The 17468-nt window shown below is 33.4% G+C and overlaps 1 protein-coding gene across 1 annotated transcript; it reads right to left on the bottom strand.

Annotated features, from left to right (window-relative positions):
• Window positions 1-265: 265 nt before the first annotated feature.
• LOC106708631 (esterase E4) lies at window positions 266-2738 on the bottom strand. The gene is made up of 3 exons (XM_014500168.2): window positions 2548-2738; window positions 843-2122; window positions 266-668 (listed from the first exon to the last, which is right to left on the bottom strand). Exons 1-3 carry the CDS (start codon window positions 2716-2718, stop codon window positions 266-268), a joined length of 1854 nt encoding a protein of 617 aa, XP_014355654.2. The 5' UTR covers window positions 2719-2738.
• Between the last annotated feature and the right edge of the window lie 14730 nt (window positions 2739-17468).

The raw sequence follows: 17468 nt of genomic DNA, 5'->3' as shown, positions 1-17468 counted from the left end.
TGTAGTTTGGTGAAAATTTCTTTCAAAAAAATATGCGGATTTTCTCATGCTTCAAAGGTGTATTGATTTTATGTTCCCCTCCTATCATAAAGAACTGTGTTTGACACATCTGTTTGAAGAACTCCCTCACCCTTTTTTCGAATCGCAATTTATGGTCTTGATTTCACTGTTATTCACAAGTTTAGGCAAAATTTGCATGATTTAAAAATAGAAATCTAAATAAATATAAGAAAAAATGTATTTTTTTATTTACCGAATAGTTTATTTATATATCTACTGTTACAGGCTTCTTATTTTCATTTTCGTTCTTTACTTGTTCATTTTTCGCTTGCATATTGCTACTTTCATCCTTCACTTGTTTATTTTCTTTTTTGTTTTCCTTTTTTGTATCTTTTTCATTATTATCATCTTTATTTTTCTTTTTCGCTTGTATATTTTCATTCTCCGTCTGCAAAATCTTCTTTTCGTTCTTCTTAATTTCAACCTTCTTAGGTGGTTCTGGATTCCAATAATACTTTTCATAAATTTTATCCCAGAAATTGTATTCCTCTTGGAACAAATTCCTCTTCATAGTTAATACCTTGTCAATTTGCAAGTAGATTGCTTTTTTGTTTGTAAATGGTCGCCATTTGAAGTTGATTAAGCTGCTCTCGTAAGCAGTTGGATCTCTGAAAATTAAAACTAAAATTTATTAATATAACTGTTATTATCTAATAGTTACAACAAAAATATCTAAGAGAGCCCTGCTTGCTATGCTCTTAAGACTTTGCGGAAATCTTACTGTCATGCTTTAATATTAGTTGAACTATAAAATGTAAAACAAATAAATAATAGAAACGTACCCATATTTAACGAAATCCGACCACATTAACGTCATCCGATCTCTAGTATCCAAATCTTTGTAAGTGTTTGACCAAGTGAAGAAATCTAATAAATAAGCAGTTTGATCTCTGTGACTTGCGCCATGTATCCGATCCATGTAGTTGTGTTTAATATTCATATTACCAACATATGCGAACTCATACAAATACGTAGGCTTGTTAGATGTAGCTGCATGATGTTTTGCTGACTTCATAATCGAATATTTGAACATTGAATCAGAGAAATAGTCAACATAACTCTGTATATTCTCCAAATTTACTTCTTCGCCTTTAAAATAGTGTTGCTTTATTTCCTTAGCAATCTCTTCCTTTAATTTTTCATCTGAAAACTTTAAATCGACTGGTAAAAATTTTGAAAAATTTTCAGTCATCGCAGTACGCCATTTACCGAATTGTATTAATCTACTAATACCTTCCATATTAGCAAAACCAGTTAGTACAGGTAGTTTCTGATTTTCTCCTTTCTTTAGTATATCTGTTGGTGATTCAGTCAAAAATGGTTCGATCCCTTCATGAACGTTCTCTATACAAGGTGAAAATCCGAAGGTACTATTAGGTAAGAAGAAATTTAAACTCTTAGAGACAAGTACTTCAGGGGTCGCATTTAAATAAAATTCCGACAAATCATCTAAATCTCCCGTACCATTATATCCCATAGATATTGCGATATTTGTTGCAGTACTAATTGGATCTCTATTTATAGTGAAAGGAGATAATACTGATCCACTTTCTAAAATAAGTTTATCAATTAAACCTTCAGTAGATTTAGTAAACGTAAGCAATTCAGCCATAGCAGCTCCAACACTGAATCCAGCAAGGGTTACTTTTGTAGGATCACCGCCGAATTTGATTACGTTTTTGTTGATCCATTTTAATGCTGCTACCTGATCTTTCAATCCAGCATTACCAGGTATTACTTCATTCCCGAGACACGCAAAACCTAATGCTCCTAATCTATAGTTAAAGCTTATAACTATAATGTCATGTCTGACCAGATATTGAAATTTAGCCATATTTCCATTGCCACCTGAAAATGCTCCACTATGAATATAAACCATTACTGGTACTAAATTTTTTTCTGTGGCTACTTTGGGAACTAAAAGATTGATCACAAGACAATCTTCGTCTCCTGATAAAATAGTCTCTTCATCTTCTTCTCCAGTATAATAAGTTTGATAACAAACCGTGTTTCGTATTTTCGCATCGAAAACTCCCTTCCATGGCTCTACCGGTAACGGACCCTGAAATATTATTTAAAAAAAAACATTTGTCTAAATAAAATCCGAAAATATAACTATGTAATTTTACGAAGTTGTTTTTTTTTTTTTCATTGACAGTGGATTAAAAAGGATTAATTTTAGTTGATATGAAATAAACAGATAACATGTTACCTACTTGTTTAATAATTGTGTGATATTTTTTCAATGATTAAATTCATTAGAAAATCTCTCAAAATAAATTATTTGGAAAATTTACATGAACACAATAATTGAAAACTGCAACATTTCGTAAATAAAATTACAATCGTAGTTATTTCATAACAACTAAGAGTTCTAATTTTTTTTATAACAGAAGGAGGCAAACGAGCAGCGGGAACACCAAGGTGTTCATCGACGATTTTCATTTGTTTTGTGTTCATTTTACTATAATTGTCTAATAAACTTACCTTATATTTGTCACGTCCTTTAGGAGCAGTTGCATACGGCACACCATAAAATTCATAATAATCACCATCCCAATACTTCTCACCCCTAACAAATCCCTGTTCTAATTCAACAGTTCTAAAGTCACCCTCGGCGTACACACAGCCGAAAAACAAAAACACTAACCACCACATATCCGAACCATATAGTAATAGTGTTTTAAACGTACTTAATAATTCTTTAACGATAAGTTATCTGTATCTTATCATATTGACATAATTTTTCTGATTTAATTAATACCACGTCAGTTATTTTATATCAATATTCTACTGACGTGTAAACATGCTATTAATTTGTAGATGTTAAGCATAGGTTTACACTGTTGATAATATCAGAGATTTCAAAAGACACCAATGGAAAGAATCGAAAAAGGCAGATTTGAAGATACAGTTACGGAATTGAAAAATATAATCTGCCGATTGTTTATTTTACTCTGTTAATTTATATAACTAGTGCTAATTGATAATATTACTCTGATTTTTTTTATAATCACGCTTAAAGTTAAAAAGTTTTTCCAAAAACCAACTTCAAACGCTCGACCTGAAAAATAGACATTTTCAGTTTCGATACCTACAGACCGTTGAAATGACCGTATTAAAATGTAATTATAATATTGTCTCTTTTTTTTTCAATAGGAATAAGAGGGATACAGTAATGTTTTGATACAAGTTTGTCGACTGGCATCGCTTAACGTTAGGATAACGAAGTAACTAACTAGATAGCTTTTGTTTAAAGTAACAACAGTATATGTAAAAAAAATATCTATTAACGTTTTGAATAAAATTTTGTCTTACAATATTTATTACACTAACAAGTAGATAAATATTAAAACGTGTATATTTACGTTTCTATGATATAATGATAAACAAAAAAAGAAAAAAAAAACGGCAGAAACAATAAATCTTGGCGTTTACGAGTATTGTAAAAATTCATAAAAATAAGTCGTTTGAATCTCTCGTGAAATATCGCAACGTTATAAATATCAGGTTCGTTTTCGCTTCGTTACATAATTAAAAAATATCTACGGCTGCTTTTGTCGAAATTTATTCGAGACGTTTCTAATTCGTTGGAACTGTAATTTCCCGGAGGATATCTCGATTTATGTCATAAGAGTTTAGCGATTTAATAGAGTTATTTAATGTAATGAACATTATTGCCATATTTCTGTGTAATGATCAAAAAGGGAATAACGACTGAGATGAAGAAAGATAGATCGATATGGAGTTAAATTGTTTAAACTTTCGTGAGACATCATAATTAATTAATTAAGACGGACGATCAAACGTGAGTTAAGCCGTTTCTTAATTAATTGATCGATATGGAGGATGGAAGCCTGATGCGCCGACCTTACGTAAGTGGGATAAGAAAAGGGAGATGATAATTATTACAGAAATTAATTTATAAACAGACACAACTTTGACCAGCTATAACCCCAATATTTCATAGAGTTTAGTCGATAGGGGGTAAAAAAATAAAAGCGAGTTGCCTTAAATTAATTTTAAAAAAGCAGTGAACTTCCAGCTCCAATTTACCAATAAAGTGAACATATAGTTCTTAGTGTTTTAGTGTACATTAAATATTTTACGTATTATTGAAATAAAGGTAAAAAAGCTGAAAATCGCTTCAGTACATTATCTTGAACCACTCATTTATTCCCTGCATTATCCTCTAATATAATTCTCAGAGGTCGTGAGTTATGTGCTAATGTGTTCCAGTAATGGGACTACTTGAGATTACAATTAGTCTGTTCTTATGATATTAAGCTTTGGTTTCTTACTATATGAGTTTAATGAACCGTGGATTTTCACAGCCGAAACATCGCAGAGACGAATAGTATGTTTCTGTATGCTCATTTTGGCTGTGTAAACCTACGACAATAACAGAATATTTTAGTTTATTTTTTCTGAGGAGTGTGTATCTCAGTATTATTTCTCGTTACCTTTTCCTTTCGGTTTTAATCTCCACTATTTGACGTTTCATCCATTCAGCCTCGTAACGCCCACTGCTGGGCATAAGCCTCCCCAAAGATCGCCACGATGATCGGTCCTGTGCCACCCGCATCCATGATACTCCCGCAACCTTGACCAGATCATCGGTCCATCTTGCGGAAGGCCTGCCCACGCTGCGTCGACCTGTACGTGGCCTGTTTACGTTTATGAGCGTTTTTTTTTTCAGTTCCTAACTTGTCATAGCGTAATGATAAATAGTAAAGGCTGTGAAATTCCTTAATAATTAAACGGACAAATGTAAATCGAATTTTTAATTTCGATGGTCATTTGTTTAAGTGATGAAATAGATTCTTTTTTTTTAATTAAGCCATTGACTTCTATGCAGAACAATATCAAAAAATACTAGAATTTAAACAGAGTGCAGAGAAAAAGTTCACTTATTTAGAGAACAAGAATATATTTTTAGAAAAAAGAAACAAAGCTTTAGAAGAGAGGATCGAAGAGCTGGAGCAGCGAGAAAAAGAAAAAAATATTGAAATAATTGGTTTGGAAAAACAAAATAATGAGGATATAATGGAAGTCATCAAGAAAATCTCAATTAAATTAAACTTAAATCCTAAAGAGATCGAGGATGCCAAGAGGGTAGGCAAAATAAAAAGCAGCGGCAAACCGCAAGCAGTGGTCGTTACATTACGCACGAAGACTGCACGAGATCAGTGGGTAGCTGCGCGCAAATCTAAAATCGCTAACTCACTATTGTATAATAATGGCAACGACAACCCGATTTACATCAATGAGGATATTACCAAATATAAACGACAGTTGCTTTGGGAGACGAAACTTCAACTAAAGTCAAAATTTAAATACATATGGGTTCAAAATGGAAACATATTGGTGAGAAAAAATGAGACAGAAAAAACTATTTACAAAATTCGTAATGAGAACGATATTGAGCAAGTTGCGGGTAATAGTCTAAGAGCCCGTGAACCCCAGACCTTCGTTATTTTATAAAAGCTGAAAGTTTGTCAGCGCATGCTCCCAACACAGGTAAGAACGATGGACTATTATGAAGTTTGGGTTACCGTGGCTTTGGCAGGTAAACGGTACTAAAGGTGTGTAAAATACCGATCTAAATTCGTCAAATTATAAAGTGTGATTTTTTGGTATTACCTTCAGAATATTATTAAAAATCACGTTATTGATTGCCAGACACTTAACATCGTGGCAACCCCTTGCCAGACACCCCTAATGTTCATGAAATTATAATTCTACTTATGTTATAGTATAAAAGCTGATTTTTATATATAATACTTAGGTAATAATTAGATGATGTTTCCTCATCAGCCAGACATTTTTGATAGTTCCAACCCCTTGCCAGACAATGATGTAGGGTCGCTGTAGGAGCGAGCGCGAGACAGTATATGTATGGTGGGTGCGAGTGAGATGGCGAGATAGGTCTATCGCGATCCCTCAATAACAGATTATAAAAAAAAAAAACAAATAAATAATACTCAAAAATTTTATTAAAAATATATTAATAACATTACAAGTTATTATAGAGCAAGAGCCCGTGAACCCCAGACCTTTATTATTAGTAGTAGTAAAAATAGTATCCATTTCAATGGAATTCTCTGCATATATTCTCTCCAATGAATCAGTATATAATTCATGTAAATGGAATTATATACTGATGACAGCGGCCATTGTTGATAATATCTTCTTCTATGATGCTACAAATTTCATTGAAAGATTCTTGGTGGTACTCTCGATAATGATGCCAATCACTTTTAACAGATATTTTCGCCAATGAAAATATTTTATTATTAAACTGAATCCTACAGTCAGTGTGATAGTATATTTTCGGATTTGCAATACTTTCCAATCTACTTAACAACTCATTATACTCTTTTTGATTTTCAATGCTAGACATTATACGAGACTGAAATTGGTTTTTATCACCTTCATGGAGTGGAAGCATTTTTGATCTCACTTGTCTCTTTTTTTTATTGCAAAATAAACAAATTTTTTTACTTATATCAACACTGGTATCACTTGAATCGAACTATTTACTTCTGTGGTTGCATTAGCATTTTCACTCACTTCTTCAAGTCCGCGAATGTCCACAGCTGCCTGGGAAGGTTAAAGTTCTGTTGATTGAGAAGCTGAAGGTGGGTGTGATACAGTTAACTCAGACAAATGCGATGAACCTGGTATTGAATCGTCTGTTGATATATTTACGTCTTTAGATGGCTCTTTTTCTTGCTCTGTTTCAACAGTCTTTTTAGAATTTTTAGGTTCTGGGGTAAAATATTTTTTCATCAGTCATAAGTCATTAGTCATTTTAATCAGTATAAGTAAAAAAATTTGTTTATTTTGTAATAAAAAAAGAGACAAGTGAGATCAAAAATGCTTCCACTCCATGAAGGTGATAAAAACCAATTTCAGTCTCGTATAATGTCTAGCATTGAAAATCAAAAAGAGTATAATGAGTTGTTAAGTAGATTGGAAAGTATTGCAAATCCGAAAATATACTATCACACTGACTGTAGGATTCAGTTTAATAATAAAATATCTTCATTGGCGAAAATATCTGTTAAAAGTGATTGGCATCATTATCGAGAGTACCACCAAGAATCTTTCAATGAAATTTGTAGCATCATAGAAGAAGATATTATCAACAATGGCCGCTGTCATCAGTATATAATTCCATTTACATGAATTATATACTGATTCATTGGAGAGAATATATGCAGAGAATTCCATTGAAATGGGTACTACTTTTACTACTACTAATAATAAAGGTCTGGGGTTCACGGGCTCTTGCTCTATAATAACTTGTAATGTTATTAATATATTTTTAATTAAATTTTTGAGTATTATTTATTTGGTTTTTTTTTATAATCTGTTATTGAGGGATCGCGATAGACCTATCTCGCCATCTCACTCGCACCCACCATACATATACTGTCTCGCGCTCGCTCCTACAGCGACCCTACATCATTGTCTGGCAAGGGGTTGGAACTATCAAAAATGTCTGGCTGATGAGGAAACATCATCTAATTATTACCTAAGTATTATATATAAAAATCAGCTTTTATACTATAACATAAGTAGAATTATAATTTCATGAACATTAGGGGTGTCTGGCAAGGGGTTGCCACGATGTTAAGTGTCTGGCAATCAATAACGTGATTTTTAATAATATTCTGAAGGTAATACCAAAAAATCACACTTTATAATTTGACGAATTTAGATCGGTATTTTACACACCTTTAGTACCGTTTACCTGCCAAAGCCACGGTAACCCAAACTTCATAATAGTCCATCGTTCTTACCTGTGTTGGGAGCATGCGCTGACAAACTTTCAGCTTTTATAAAATAACGAAGGTCTGGGGTTCACGGGCTCTTGCTCTATAAGATAGAATAGGCGCCGGAGCCGTGTGACATACACCATTGAGTACCCCTCTATAATATTCGATTGTATAAATGATATTGCGTCTAATATTTACTTCTCCAGCTACGGTAATTCGAAACTATGGTATGAAGATATGCAAAAAGCAAGTTTTAATTTTAACATTATGCACCTTAATATACGCTCGTTAAGAAAACACTTTAACGAATTATTAGTCATATTGAATCAATTAAAGTATAATATGCAAATAATAGTTCTTTCCGAAATTAATGTTAAGAAACATGAGCTATGTCTGTACAACATAAAAGGCTACAATATGCACGCGTACACGCGTGAGTCATCGAGGGGCGGAGGACTGTTGCTATATGTCAATGAACACATAGACGTATCAGTTGAAACACTGGAAACGACTACGGCAGAAATCATTTACGCAAAAATTAAATACAACACAAAAATGTTTCATATGATAAGCTTATATAAACCTCCAAACAAACCGAAAACTAAATTTATTGAAGAGCTGGTTTTTATTCTTAACGAACGAATCCCAGACGGCGATGATGCAATAATATTGGGAGACACAAACATAGATCTAATGGACACCAAAATAAGTAGCAGTGCTGCGCGGTACAGGGACAGCGTGTGCGAGCGCGGCTTTGTAGGCGCGCTACCGACGACGCGGGTAACGCGCGAGGCGGTGGCGGGAGGCCGACGCGAGCGCTCTTGCATCGATCACCTATGGCTGAGGACGCGACGGGACGCCGCTTCGAGTGCACGTGCCTTTCTTATACAATGTTGTTTGTCAGACCATCATATTATAGGGATATCGTTGAATATTAAGCCGCATGATAATATGGCAAACACTAAGACATATGCACCCGTGGAAAAAAAAGTTATCAGGGATAATTTAGTTAAGAAGAAATTAAAAGAATATGACTGGTCCCAGCTACTGCAACTCACTTGCCCTATTATACTATACGAGAAGTTGGTAAGAATATTTAATCATATCTATGACGAATGTACTGTTACAGTTAAGGTAAACAATAAGAAGCGTTATCGTCAACCTTGGGTTGATAACAAACTATATAACATGATAATTAAAAGAGATTCGCTTTTTCGATCCTGGAAAGCCTCGCCTAATAATATGAATAAGCGACTAGAATTTACAAAATATAGAAACAAACTAAATAAGTTGATTAACATAGCTAGGAATAAGTATAGACAGACTCAAGTAAAAAATTGTAATGGGGATACTAGGAAAGTATGGGCATACATAAATACATGGTTAGGTAAAGAAAAGGGAAACATAGATAATGTAATAAAAAAGTACATGGGACAAAAGGATTCTTTAATCAATATTTGTACTAACTTTGCTAAAACTTTTACCAAAGATGTTAAAGATATCAAGCACACATGTAGTGAAAAATTTCTAAACAAAAAAGAGTATGTCGAATGTAGTAATTTATCTTTTAGGTATAAAAAAATTAACGAAATTACAGTAAACAAAATTATTGACAACTTAAGTCAAAATAAAGCACCGGGGATAGATAGAATTAGGGTACAGGACATAAAATATATAAAAAGTGATATAAGCCCAGTATTAGCGCACTTTATTAATATGTGTTTAAAAACAGGATATTATCCAGACATATTAAAAAAATCTATAATTCGCCCTATTTACAAAAATGGCTCCCATTTAGATTACAGCAACTATCGCCCCATCGCCTTGCTTTCAGTCATTAATAAGATCGCTGAAAAAGTGGTGGTGGGGCAGATTAGCTCGTTCCTAGAGAATAATAAGATACTGTCCGAGTGTCAACACGGATTTCGGCCGGGTCGGGACACCAGCACTGCGCTGACGAAGTTTATGGATACAATTAACGAATACCTAGACAGCGGAAAGCAAGTAATAGTACTGTTTATCGATTACAAAAAAGCGTTCGAAACTTTAGATTACAAAATATTACTTGAAGCTATGAGTGACTGTGGCATCCGGGGCCCAACAAATACATTTTTTAGCAATTACTTAAAACAAAGAACACTACAAGTTATGGTTGACAATGTTACAGGCGAGGAAGCCAGCGTCAGTCTAGGTGTCCCGACTGGGTCAGTGTTCGGCCCGGTTGGTTTTAATTTGTATGTTAATAGTGTTGCCAAAACAATTAAGCACTCCTGTCTGTACATGTACGCTGACGACATGTGTTTAGTATATGGCGATAAAAATGTGACACAAATACAAAAAAACATACAGGCTGATTTTGACAGTATAACAAAATGGGCGCACGATAACAGTATCGTTATTAACATAAGTAAAACTAAGTGCATGCGCATATATTCTCCTTATAATAGAGGAGCAAAAAGTATTAATAACAGTGACATAAGTATTACAGGGCATTCGTATCAGTGCCTCCATATGTCTAAACAAGCTTGTACGTGTCCGCAATTGGAATATGTTCAAAATTACAGATATCTTGGTCTAATAATAGATGAACACTTCAATTGGAAGTGTCACATAGATGAGGTTGGTAGGAAGCTATCGATACTCTTAGGAAAGTTTTTTTACCTGAAGCAAATTGTAGATATAAAAACTTTATATATGATTTATTATGCACTTGTAGATTCTCTCATAAACTATGGTGTTGCTGTTTATGGTAGGACATTTAAGTCATATTTATTAGACATGGAAAACTTGCAAATTAGATTTTTAAAAAAACTAGTGAATAAAAATACGTTAGAATCATGTAAAAAAGATTACAATCAATTGTTTACAATAAGTAGAATTTTGCCTATAGAAAAGAAAGTTAAGTTAAGGATTATATTAGATAACTATTTCAGAGAAGAACATAAAATTAAAACAAACAATATATACAAAACCAAACGGGTGAGAGAGGGCCAATATGTTACAACTAGGGCAAGTAATTACTACGGTGAGAGAACAACCAAATATCTTGTTCCCAAATTGTACAATGCTATAGAATGGCTTAGAAATGACCCACATCAGGTGATAGCATCAAAAAATGTTGTAAAAAATAAGCTAAAAAAGTATTTTTTAGAAAATTAATTACACTTAATACCTATAGTAGGTTTAGTATAACATAATGAGTGTCTGTCGCCATCAAACTGCTGTGCAGTTTGGCGACTTTTTATAATTCTTGTATAGTGTAATTTTTTTGTGAATAAATAAATAAAAAAAAAAAAAAAAAAAAAAAATGTATTGCAAACCAGAAACATCAATGTCTTTTGTTTTAGCATCAATAAAAATTGCATTTGCGAAAATTGATGTCAACACAGTGAAATTTAAATCTTTCGCAGCGCACTCGGCGCCGTCAAAGACAATTTGCTCTTTCATAGATTTCCAGTAACGCGCTATTTTTCTTACTTGTTCATGGATTTCGTTCGAAAGAATCTTCACGGTGGAATAAGCCAGTGTTGAACATATGACGTTTGCGCACGACAGAGACAAACGAGAAAGCGGATTACGAAATTCTTTTATAATCAGAGGACTTTTAAAAACCAAGATTTCCTAAAAGTACATGAGACTGAAGTATACTTGGTATGGTATAATCTCTATAAGACTTCTGTGTTGCCGTTTAAAAAATATCTATCTTTTGCAATCGCTTTGTCATCAAATAAGCCACAACAATATCAACATTTAAACAGGGTATCAATTAAGATCAAAAATAGGCTAAATAATAATAGACGTGAAATCCTTATTAATATTATTTATGAGAAAGTAACTCTGTCTGGCTCGTATTCACACCAAAACTACTGAACCGATTTAAATGACATTTGGTACACAGATAGTCTAGTTTAGACCCTGAGAAAGGACATAGGCTACTTTTAACGCGAATAAACGCTACCCGAAGACAGTATTTCAGGCGGACGAAGTCGCGGGCACAGCTAGTAGTATGTATGAATATAAATTTACATTTAACAAAAGTTATTTAACTTGAAAGAAAGAAAAACAACGCCTGAAAATACGAATAGCAAAGAGTCTTAAAAGCGAGGTTGCTCTTAACATTCATTGAAAGTCTACGTGCAGGTGTGAGATGTAAAAACACAAATAAGATGCTTCTTTTATTTCCCCGCAGACTCGAGTTTGCCTGTCTGCGACATGCTGCGGTATTTGTCCGGGTTTCCTCCACGTATTAATACAACACAACTGTTTCTTTTGTTGATAAAAATTGTTTTTAGAAAAAGTATTATAACATCTGTTGAGTATGGCTGCCCTATATTGTAAGGAAAAATGGAAAGAGGAAGAGAATTTGGGGAAGGACGCGTGAGGGACATATAAAGTGGAAATATTATCTTTCTGTTTGTCTCCTCCTACGTCAGTTAAAGGTAGGGAAAGGTCGCTTCGCCATTTCGACGAATTTAGGTTTCCACTTGCTTGTTTGCCACCTTAAATTATTTAAAAAAAAGCTCTCAAATGAAGTAAACGTCCATTACACTTTTAATTTTTTAGTCATTTTGTGAAAATTGTGAATTAGGTGAATTATATTATATAATTTACAAAGCTTATGTTATGTAGTTATGAGATAAAATAGTGTTGCATTAATTTAATAATATCATTAAAAAACAAATTTAAGTCATGAAATTAAATATCATTTTGTAGTTGATAAAATAGCTTTAAAGGAATAACTCGTGAAAAGTTTAGCGCTTCGTAAAATTTGTTAGCTATTTAAAAGTTAAAATTAGTTTCTAATTTTAAGGATTAATTAAAATGAAACAATTTGTTAGCAAAACTCATATATATTTTTGTTTTATAATAGATTATAAAATCTTTTTGAACGATAAAATTCACTTTGTAATAGATTGTTCCATGAAATTATAAAATATAGAAACATGAATTAGAAATGTAGAGATTAAAGTTTTTTTTTTAAATAAAGCTAGTCGTTTGATCATTTAATAGCGAATGGCAATAACATGGTTCTAGCTACTTTAATAACTATTAGTATAAAAATATGATAACTTAATGCAACACTCAGTAATTTAATCATTACATATGAAAACCCTTAGTATAGATTTCTCATTTTTAATGTTCCTATAGTAACCACTCAAAGACTATGAGTGTCACTTACATGTTATACATAATATTACTCGACTCCATATAATTAATTACGAACATTCAGAGAGAAGAACACATTTTTTAGTTTTGATATCCCTAACTTTGGGTACATCACAGAAGCAATCCGGTATATCGCAAGCTCCGACGAAACCGGCCGGTGGGTCGTGCACTTTAGGGTTGTCACAAGATGGCTCGGCTTGCCGAGGACAGTAGAGCACTGAGTGTTCTCCGGGTGGGCATTTTGCTGTGGAAATTTCATTATAACTTACTTTTCATTTTTCTTTTGCAAAATGTTTATAACTAAACTTTGCCATAAAATAAGGAAAGCCCATCCCCTTACTCAAATAACAAGAAAATCGTAAAAGGCTCCTTAAACAATTTTAACATTTAAGTAACAATGTTTTAAATAAAAGCAGTAGTATAATGTTACCAAAACCATAGATCAACTCAACTCCATATAAATCTTATAAATGCCTATAAATAATATCGTTATTACGACTGAATATTGCCGGTCCCTTAGATGTTGTTATAACCGGATTTGCTATAGTTACGTACTCACCAATAGGTATGCCTTGCCCTGCCACACAATATGCAGTTACTGTCACAAATAATAACACTATTAAGTTCTTCATATTGTCTTTGACAAAGGTTCACTTGTCTATGAATGAAAATATTACTGCAGTGTTTATATATGTTGGGAATATTACGCGTCATTTTAAGGTACAGTTACATTGTGACGAAACGTTTTTTTTTTGTACGAACACGAATAAACGTCGAATGTATATAAAATTTAAAGTTTTTAAAAAGTGGAATTAATTGATGGAATATTTGAAATTTATTTGTCGAAAAGAATTATTAACACTGTTCATTTAGAATTTCTTTTTAATCCTATATTAATAGAAAATGCAATTTTTACTAGTAGAGTTATTTTTATTTCATAAAAAACAGAACCAAGGACACAAAAACTACACCGAACAAACATTCGCGGAGTTACCCGATAAAACATTCGTCATAATGAAACACCGCTTTATTATTTTACCGGGGATTAACTTTGTACTATACCACAGTAATACAAATGCACGATCACGTTTCCATTTTCCTTGTTATTTATAATTTGACCTTTGTTATGAACTCCGGGGAAGAACTATAAAAACAATTAAGTCAGAACAGTGGTAAGATTCCATAATAACATCTTTTGCACGAATGGACTGATCGGTGAAATAATGCGACGACACAGAACACCGGCGTACGGTAAATGTAATTGCTCATTTCGTCTAATGAGTATGCGTGTCGGCAGTCTTAAAGTTAGTCCTCTTCTCCTTTTAACTCTTTTCTTATAAGGAAGTGATGGGAAGGGGAGGTGAATTTGGCAGAGGAGGTAACGAAGTAGAATAATAGGAAAATATACTCTTTCTGTGCGTCCCCATCTTTCGATTTCAGGTAGGCAACTCATTTACAAATGAGAACGGTTATATTAAAATTTGCATACGTTTTTGACATTGAAGGGGCACGCTACAGACCTATCATAAAATAGTTTGATTAGATTATCATATATTAGTAAGATAGCTTTGGTAGTCTATAGCGACAAATAACATTTTGGGGAAATGGGTGGTAAATTAACATCCTTGTCTGTAATCAGACGAAGTCGCGGGCGACAGCTAATTTTTAAATAATCTACCTTTGTAGAGTCCGGTCTTCAAAATAACTGGTTTAAGGAATCCTTATTTGTAAGAATATATGACGCAAAATAAGATAAAAAAAAAAAAAAACTTTAGCAATACAAACGCGAGCAATTTAAAGCGTGTATCCCAGATTGACAGGAACCGCAAGTAATTGCATACCGCTCTCTGACTGTGACATTTTGACAATAATTGAATTCTTTTTGAATGGCGTGCCGGATTAAAAGATTGCTTTCTGCTATGGATAGAGGTATTTTTTATTATTTTTGTATCGTTTATACGTAACCCAACCTAAAAAAAAATTACCAACGTAGATGAGATATTTTTTATTACGGAAAATTAACAAAATATATTTTTATGTGTATTTTATAGTTTGAAATATAATTGAATGGTATGTTATTGGTCTGAATTTTAACTGGCTAATTTCCATTATAAAAATGACAAGTACCCATGTATTCAGTATTCCCAAGTAGGGTTGATGACAGGCAGTTGGCCGACCGTTAAAAAATGAAGCCAAATCTTTAAGGTTTATAAAATCTTGTGCGCTGAACCCACGTGAATGGGATAAGGCCAGGGAGATGAAGTATCCAGTATAATATATTGTGTACTTAATCCTTGTTACCCTTTACCACACTTATCGTTGGTTTCTGATACCGAGTTCTCCGTTTAAAATATATTGTTATCTCTGTTTTGTTTAAGATAATGAGAGGGATAACGATATGTGTTACAAAGATTTTAGTCTCAGAAATCAACGGTTAATGCTATTGAGCAGAACCTCTATAAACTTCACATTCTATTTCACAGCTGTTTCGAGTTATACTCCCGTTTCGAATGCAAATCCGCTATTCGTAGTCTCATAAAATCGGTTTCAAAACTCCAACCGTCGTAAGCCGCTGTTTTAAGTTTTCCAATTTTGTAGGTAGTGTTCGAAAACATTTTTATAACCTCAAATACAATTGACTTGTTCCGCGTTTTAATTGAGAAAGAAAGTAAGAAAATACACGGACTATGACAAGCTTGTGAATGTAAATTTTTGTTACAAACTGCTTGGACCAGCCCGTGTATGCAGGCCCTTAAATATAATAAAATAAGGCAAGTTAAATTATTGTCGAAAAAGTGTTTGTCAAACAGTTATAATAAGTAACTTCCTGTTTTATACACATACTCCTAAGCTTTCATCCCTATGCCTACTTTACACGAAAAAGAACTTTATCGGTCTTAGCTTAAGGTCTTAATTCGAATGAACAGATTAAATTCGCAAAGGAAACACCTAATTTGATTCTCTTCAAGCGAAACGAAGTAAAGAGATTCTTTTAATGCACGATAAGCGCTTTACTGATTCAATTCCCTACAACATGCTTACTTTGCGGGTATATTTAGAACTTTTCCGTATCGTAATTTTATTTAGTCGTGCGTCGGTGGCTCAGGGGCACTTGACTTACAATCTGCAGGTACAGGGTTCGAATCCCACCATGTATCAATGTGTTTTTCCAATTTCGATTTACATACCTACGTATAACCCGAAATTGTTACGGTGAAGGAAAATATTGTGATGCAACCTGTACACTCACTGAAGTTTCTTCTCAGATATGTGCAGGGCCAGCATGGTTGACTATGGTCTAGTCACCCCTAGGGGTAGGCTCCGAGCCCCTCAGTGGGGACGTATAGTGAGCTGATGATGATGATGATGATGATGAATTTTATTTTGTCTTCTATATAGACTGACACTCAGAATTACGTTATTAAGCTAAGAAAAAGCCTTAGCGTAGAATTAATATAAAAATTTTTATACAATAGGCTTCTGTTACAGAAATACCTATTCAAAGACAAATTTCATATAACTTATTCAATTTGAAATAAGAAATCTATTAAATTATTCAAACTTTCGTGAGACATTATCATTAACTTATATAGAAACGGCTAAAACACTCACTGGCTAGTTTCGAGCCCTTCGGGGGTCCTTCATCAGGGTGAGTGGGACTGGTATTATTTCGCGGACGCGGCCTGTCGCTCACTGCAGTGCACGCAATACCAGTCCCACTCACCCTGATGAAGGGCCCCCGAAGGGCTCGAAACTAGTCGGTGACGACACCGGACACCATATACGTGAGTGTTTTAGCCGTTTCTATATAAGTTAAGAAATCTATTTATTTATTTTTTGTAAATTTTTTGTTATGCCAGTGTAAGCTTAAGATAAGATAACATAAAATTTTCATAGATTCAGAGATAATATTAGGTCCTGTTGTCTCTACTTTTTATATCAAGACGTTGTTTCTCCCTCTCAACTAGTAATTGCAGTCTGCAGCATATGAAATTCTCTTTAATTTAATTGATAAATTCAGATTAGCTTTTTTATTTGTGTTCTAAAATAAACCTTATGTTTATACCATCTAGAATTTAATTTGAACGACATCAGTCACAGAAGCCACTTCATTCGTCTATCACTAACCAAGTAAATGAAACCTTTGAATGTACGATATTTTCTTTGACTAATTCAATTTACTTGCTCCAAGGTAACCTACACTGTACAATTTTTTAGTTCATTTTTATACAACAGTTCCTTTGCAATGCAAGTGGAGTAAGAAACTGGCGTAATGGATATAGTAATTAATACCTTCAGTGACTAACCACTAGGTATAAATTACAATGCATTTGAATCGTCTTAGCAAAAATAAATTACATCACCACAAAATAAGAATACAACAAAAAATACTTATAAAACGTTAACTGTATTGCCAGTTGTCGTTGATTCAACAATAGATGGCGCTTTCATTTATTT

This window comes from Papilio machaon, chromosome 17 (genome assembly GCF_912999745.1).
Source record: "Papilio machaon chromosome 17, ilPapMach1.1, whole genome shotgun sequence".
NCBI lineage: Eukaryota > Metazoa > Arthropoda > Insecta > Lepidoptera > Papilionidae > Papilio > Papilio machaon.
The sequence above is the reverse complement of the archived record's forward strand: the minus strand, read 5'-3'. Positions and strand labels throughout refer to the sequence as shown.